Below are 7526 nucleotides of genomic sequence, written 5' to 3' on the forward strand. Positions count from 1 at the left end.
ATTGTCTAATGTATTACTCAAATAGGTGTGTCACATCGTAGTTCTCTGGGAATTCATTTTACATTTGGAAACAAGTACTTTCTTCATCTCCAGTTTATTCTAAGAAATGAAGCGTATGATTATTTTAACACCTGCATGTGAGCTCATATTATCTGGGAGGTTCAAAACTGATCCTCCCTCAATTCATCCTTCCCCTGGACAATGACTCATACTGAGGCACGTTACCTGATTTGCATTGCTTATTTCCAACCACACCAGTATGCCACATATAGTGTTAACATAAGAAAAATGCACGCATTATTTTTATTTTAAATGCATGACATACTTAGTTTTACTGGGGTAGGTTAGTTTTACTGGGGTAGGTTTCCAACCTTGGTGCTTCACCCATGTGTCCAGTCTTAATGTGTGAGCTTGAGAGTGTTGGGCGGCTCCCTGATGGAGTGGAATCATAGTCAGTCCGGATCCACTCCTTATCCTACAACCAGGCCCATACATCTTCCATTCAGTTTGGATAACGAACAGGGATCCTGACTAATTTTCCCCTTCTCTAACCCATGTGAACCGAGGTCATTTGTAGCGCCCCAATCGTTGTCTCTGTCTACAGTGAAATAACTAGGCTAGGATACACACCTACAACCTTCTGGTGTGCTGCTGTACTAACTAGTGTGTTTACTTATTAGGCAATTGAACTGCATTCTTATGAAGGACTTACAGAACTGGTGAAGTAACTTAATTCTTTGCCATTCTCTGGTAATTCAAGATTTGACAAGTACGACAAGCTGTTGCACAAGGTGAAAATGCTGTGGTGTATCTCCCAATCTGGGGTTATACTTTACCTCTCAGGTAGACATAATGACCATTTTGAATGCAGGGATCATAGGCATCTTTCTAAATATCCTCAACTGTCCTCTATTCCTGACATTTGGACTTGAATCATTACTTTTGTTCAACAAACTCTCTTTAGGTTGAATTATACACCGCTGAGAAGAACATACAGGTGGAACTCTCGCATTTGTCATCAATAAACACAATTAGACCGGCAAATTCAAGAAGCAAAAACAGTTTATGTTAAGACATAAAATAACAAAACATTTGGACACCAGTACACCGCACAATATTGTTTCTTGCAGTCTTTGACTCCTTTTCTACTGAGTGCAGTCCACCAGCCACTCACTTCATCCAAGTTGACATTCTTCCCTGTGAGTCTTAGGAATAAGTCCTAGACCAGAGGACCCTGGCTATCAACCAAGGAAGCATCATGACAGAGCTTGATCGTATTCTCACGAGTATCTGTTCTCATCTGACACCCACATATCTCTAATAGAAATCGCTGGATAGTGTCAGGAGCAAGTATCCTGACTGCCTTGTCCCATGGATCATAAGGTTACTGATGCTAATTGTAGCACCTTAGTGCAGCTCTGAATCAGCTAACCGCACAGATCCAAAGTGAACCTGGGTCCTTCCTACCTGTATAGCCCAATTGCCGACTGATTAACTTTGTGACGATCGAGAGATTGATATAATTTACACCAACAACAACTTGCATTTATAAAGCACCCTTCATTTGGAATAATATCTTGGAATGCTTCACAGAGTGGGGGTGGATGCCTAGATGCGGGGGAGGTGAGCATAGGCACAGTCAACAAGGTAGGTTTTAAGTTGGGAATTGAAAGTAGATTGAGAAGGGGCAAAAATGTGTTTAAAAGAATCATTTAATGATACAACTTAATTGATCTTGGTTGACTATTATGATCACAAGAAAGTTTGGAACAAGAAAATGTCATCCAGCCCATCAAAGCCACTCCATTCCATCCACAATAATGCAAAACCTTTCATTCCTTTCTCAACACAGGGAAATTTCCATGGAGGTGATGTACATTAAGGAACTCTCATCTGATATTCAAGCTTAGCGATGCATTTCCACATGTATCAGATACTTGTCTTACCAAAACATTTTTTATGAACTTTGTCCTATCATTCTGACTCCTAGGAAAAAGTATGTATATTCTCTGAATCCCCAAAGGCAATCCAATGTAAACTTTTCCTTACAGTTCAAACTGCCAACACTGTCCTCCTTCCCATACAAAACATACAATACAATTCGCATTTGTATAATGCCTTTCATATCAGTAGGACATCTCAAAATGGTAAAAGTGCCCCTTTCCAAGAAGCGGAGACCATGATACAGGAGGGGAGTGAGGAGAGGTTTTGTCATCTCAGTTACACCTACCCCTATGCTCCTCGAATACCATTTCTAGTATAGTTACTTAATCAGGTCATTGTGAAGGACATAATCACCACAGCATAAGCTGCTTTCCTTAGAAGACCTTCGGACACATCCTGTGTTGTGAGTAAGCTGATATGGAGGTGGGAGTGGAACCTGGTAACCACCCTGACTTCCCAGAAAATCTGTTAAATTTACAAGAGGGTAATAGGACTGTTTGCATCTTATGCCAGTAATTTTTTCTCCCAAATGATAAATGCCTTTATCACGATACAAAGACCCTGCCTTTACAGTAACCTGCACTTGAATGCCTGTAAAATTATGCCTTGCAACTCGATTCCCCCCCCACCCCCCCCCCCCCCCCCCCCCCCACACACACATTCACACAGTTTTCCCAAAGTGGCGAGTCATTTTTGTTTACGCAATAGTGTGGCTCAGTTCCACGCTCTCACGTTGTTGGTGTTTTGTGAGTTCTGTTCCTCTCAGGTAAATGTTTCAGTCCTGTTGCAGGATTGCCTTCCTGACCCCCGTTGCATTAAAGCCGCACCAATGCAAAAGCATCATTGAGAACGAGCGCATCTTTGTGGAGCAAAAAGGTGAAATAAACCACGGCACCGCTGCTGCGGGCAGAGGCACTGCGTGTTTATTACGCATTCGGTTGTTATTTGAATCGGATCATAAAACCATAACGAGCCCACACTGCCTCACAGTGTGTGACCCCCCCCCCCCCCCCCGCCTTGCACACCGAAAATGGGAGGAATCGAAACATCAGCATCACATGAGGCTCACGTTTTTTTTTAAATCAGTTTACCGTATTCAATCCAGTATTAGGTATCTGTAAGCATCCACCCTCACCCCCCCCCACCCTCCCCACACATCCCCCCTCCCCACACACACCCCACCTCCCCCCCACCCACACCCCCCACACCCCCCCCCCCCCCTGACGAAGGTGGATGCACTATTTTTGTAGTGTTGTACCCACAGACCAGACACACACCCACTGCACAGGAGACCTTTGCGGGGGCTGTGTGCGTGTGTCGCTGTGTTAGTGACTTGGCTGCCGACGGTACGAGAACCTTTACATAATAAAATGAACCGATCGCTTTTTTTTTTACACACACACGCAATCTGATGCGCGATTATGAGCCGATCGGCAGAGGCATCAGAAAGTCGGTCGGTTCCTGTTTATCTGATCCCCAGTAAAATAACGTCGCTCTCTGTTCTTGGGTGTAAAACGCTGCGTTTGTTGAAAAAAAACACATTTCTTTTTTGATCAAAGGGCACAAATTGTGGTCCAGAGATGAGGTGGTGGAGTTTTGGAGAGGGTTTGAAACAGCTGTTTGACCACAGTCTGAAGGGTTTCGAGATGATATGACCACAACTTTGGACTGACACATAGAAACGACACTCGTTCGGTTCGCAGTCAATAAACAAACTCCGGGTGTCTGTTATTGGTGACTAAACTCGCAAATATCACAAAACCCGACGAAACAATGCAGGTTGTATTATTTTTAGCGGCATTTTGTCTTCATGACCCGTTGCCTGCGAAGAAAAATAATCAGAAGTCACCGAATCTCACCCCCGCATTGATGTCAGGGGAAATTGTGTGTGCACTTTGTGTGCGTGTGTGTGTGTGTGTGTGTGCGTGTGTGTGCGGGGAGTGGTTTTTCGCTAAATATCACCAGTGGCAGATACAAAGATGTTATGATATTTGACACATCGAGGACGATCGCATCGCTTTTCTTGTGAAACAAATAAGTTCGGCGGCCGCGGGGGCTCTTCCGACCCGTCTCTCGAGGGGTGGCATCGCCGAGAGGGTTGGGGAGCGCTTCAGAGGGAACATATAAAGGGAGATTTGCACCGACAGCTTCTGAGGAACAACCGCACCCGCACCAGCACCCGCACCGCACCAGCCCCGCAAACCAGTGCCGGGGACTGATGCGAATGTGTACGATGTGCTGAAAGAGAGAGCAGCTCTCGACTGCTGTTCTCGAAACGAAAATCAGAAATAGGAAGTGTGCGGATTGAAATAGATCATGTTGTTGCCTTTATTCCAGGTCCACCTGCATTCCTGCAGAGTGGACTGACTCTGACCGACTGACTGACGGACTGACTCCCGGAGCCAGCGCTGCCCCGCAATGCCTGCGCCGAGACAACTCCTGGTTCGGTTCGGTCTGGTCTGGTCTGGACACAGGGCTCTTTCTCGTCTGTTTGCCTTTGCTTTGCAGTTTCTGGAGCTGTGCAAGTCGGCCAAGGAGGATGCTCTCACGGTGGTGTCAGCTTTCAACATCCCAGCCAGTTCGGTCCAGGCACCGATCGCCGGCAACCCCAGCCCCACAGCCACTTGGACTTTTTATCCCCACCCCCCCGACTCCCCAGGAGCGAAGGCAAATTTCCAAGCCAAATTGTAAAAAGCCGAGAGAGCACCTCGTGCTGAACCAAACCACATCGTGCCAGATGATGACTTACTTTCCTGTACAGTTTCTCCCCTCCACCACCCCCCCCCCCCCACCCCCCCACCACCACCACCACCCCTCCACCCACACACGCACACACTGAATAAGTAATCACAAAAAATATATAAAATGATTGCAATCAGATGTTTTAACGATCAAAAGCAGTAAAATGTTGATTTTTTTTCCAGGAATGATTCGTACATTTGTAATTTTTAAATGCTGCAATCTGTATAGAACACAAATACATATATATATATATATATATATAGATATCGTATGGTCATATATATATATATATATATTTATATTAACTAAACTTTCATTCCAAATGTGTCTTTATATTTCTATCTCCTCCGTTTACCGTTTTCGTGCAAATGTTTCTTTTTTGCTGATTTGTTTTGGGCGTGTGGGCGGACAATTCTACTTTTCTCCCCTGATAACTATCTACCTGACACTGAAACTCGTCCACCGAATAAAAAAAAACACCCAAACAACGCCTCTGCACAGGTTCAGTGTGTCAGTGTGCAGCAGAGAGCTCAGACACACGGCCCCCGGGAATGACCAAAGTCTGTCTGACACAGACCTGGTGTGAGAAACAAAAAAATCGCGTTTGAAAATGAAACCGATGCGATTTGTACTCCTCGTTTTCCTCTCTTTAAATAAAACAAATGTAGCGAATGCCAGTGTTAAAACTCGTGATGTGCAGCGCAGTAGTTAAAAAGCTTTATCACTGTCTGTCTGTGACTACGACTAAATTACTGAGCCGCAGTTTTACTAATTCATTGCAACTAAACCTCCAGGTTACACGAGATATTTTAATGTAGTATTTTGCAAACACATTACGCATCGCAACTACAACGCTGCATTTTTTTTTGGGGGGATGGGGGGGGGGTGGGGGGTGGGGGCAGATCGTTAGGTTTGTAATAACCAAACTCTTGCCTTTGAATAACCAAACCTGTGATTTGTTTCCCTCCCCTCAGAAGCGGTCCCGAGAGTTGTTGTTGTTTTTTTTTTTTAATTTGACAACACGACAAACCCCGATTCGCATCTTAAAACAATAAGAAGGTCAGAGTAACGCTCCGGAAAGTCTTTACTCTTCGGTTGAGGTGATCCCCGGAGGGTAACGCATTCGATCCCCAAAACAAAACCAAAAAGAGTTCCGACTCCAAAACCGCTGTCGCGAAGTTGACTGAGTGCGTTTTTCACCATTACTCATCACGCGCGGCTGAAGTATAACTATTAATATAGCACTTTCTCGTGTGTTGCGCTGAGGTTGGTTTCGTGTCTCTCTCTCTCTCTCTCTCTGTTTGGCTGAGATTTGCCGCCGCCGCCGCTTTCGCTCAGCGGTGTTATGTGGCCGCGGGTCTCCGGTGCGTTCGTGTTGAGGAAAGCGCAGCCCCCGGTTTTCTGTGCCCCGTGTGTGCGTGTGTGTGACTTCCAACTTATTTCACTCACGCACTTTTTTTTCTTTATCTGATATATTATATCTGATATATTATATGTTATATACACACAAAAAAACTTTCCTGAAAATATTCCACTCGCAGCATCAGGTGCGGCCGCTGTTGCTCCTTGTTTTCTCCTCCATCCGACTATCCCCTCTCTCTCCCTCTCTCCCTCCCTCCCTCCCTCTCCCTCCCTCCCTCCCTCTCCCTCCCTCCCTCCCTCCCTCTCCCTCTCTCCCTCCATCGTTTATTTCCCTCACGATTTGAGAGAGTTACCGCGCACCAGAATGATAATCCTCCCGTTTCACCCCCGAAGGAGACGCCTCAAAGCGCTTTCGCGGCATTTACTGCGATGCCCGGGAATTGTATGAAATAGGGAGGGAGGGAGGGAGGGAGGGGGTCGCACAAGTGCTGCGACATCCCCCCCTCTCCCCATCATTTAGATGCTGTATTTTGTGTTTAACGCAGGACAGACGCGTCTTTATCCGATTAAAAAGAAATAACAACACTTTAGCGACTACAGAGAAAGGTCACTGTGCGCACAAAATATACCGAGTCCCACGCAGCATCTGATGATAATAATAATAATAATAATAATAATATCATCTAAAAATAGCTCGTTTCTCCTTATCTGTAACCCGGGTGTTTCTTTTTGAGCGACTTGTTACAGCGTTACTTCCTCGTTACTTCAGAAATTGTACATTTCTTCCTCGAGTTTTAACCTCTCCCCCCCTTCACCCCCTCTCCCCCACCCCCCAACCCCAACCCCCCCCCCAACCCCAACCCCCCCCAACCCCACCCCCCCCCCCCCCAACCCCCCCCTCAAATCCATCCTCTATTAAAAGCGGTTTCAGATCTCCTTTGCTCTCCCTCCTCACCCGGCGGTGCTGTTTGCCGTGTTTCCCCCTTTTGGCTGCAGCCCTCAGTGAGCTGCAGATGTTACTGTGTGGGGAGTGGGAGGGAAACCTGACTCGAGAGAGGCATCTCCCAACCTCCCGCAACACTCCCAACCCTCCCGCAACACTCCCAACCCTCCCGCAACACTCCCAACCCTCCCGCAACACTCCCAACCTCCCGCAACCCTCCCACCCTCCCGCAACCCTCCAACCTCCCGCAACCTCCCAACCTCCCGCAACACTCCCAACCTCCCGCAACCCTCCCAACCTCCCGCAACCCTCCCAACCCTCCCACCCTGTGCTCGGTGAGCCTCACTCTTGCCCTGAACCCCGGTCAGGGATACGTTCTTAGCTACGTTTTTGATTTTATTAAAACGAGCCTTTTTTGTTAAAAAATGTTTTCCTTATAAATTAACCAGTCAGTTACACTGCCCGGTAACTCCACCCTCCCCCCCCCCCCACCACCACCACCATCAAAACAAAATAAAAGTCGACTCCTTGTTTC

The 7526-nt window shown here is 46.5% G+C and overlaps 1 protein-coding gene across 2 annotated transcripts in view; it reads left to right on the top strand.

Annotated features, from left to right (window-relative positions):
• acoxl (acyl-CoA oxidase-like) overlaps window positions 1-4724 on the top strand; it is a 164705-nt gene extending 159981 nt beyond the window's left edge. For both annotated transcript variants that reach the window (XM_042332935.1, XM_042332937.1), the window contains one exon: window positions 4453-4724. In XM_042332935.1, coding sequence (XP_042188869.1) covers window positions 4453-4635 — 183 coding nt within the window. In that variant the 3' untranslated portion in view covers window positions 4636-4724. The remainder of the gene's footprint in view (window positions 1-4452) is intronic.
• Window positions 4725-7526: the final 2802 nt, after the last annotated feature.

Source organism: Callorhinchus milii, unplaced genomic scaffold (genome assembly GCF_018977255.1).
Source record: "Callorhinchus milii isolate IMCB2004 unplaced genomic scaffold, IMCB_Cmil_1.0 Scaffold3, whole genome shotgun sequence".
NCBI classification, from domain to species: domain Eukaryota; kingdom Metazoa; phylum Chordata; class Chondrichthyes; order Chimaeriformes; family Callorhinchidae; genus Callorhinchus; species Callorhinchus milii.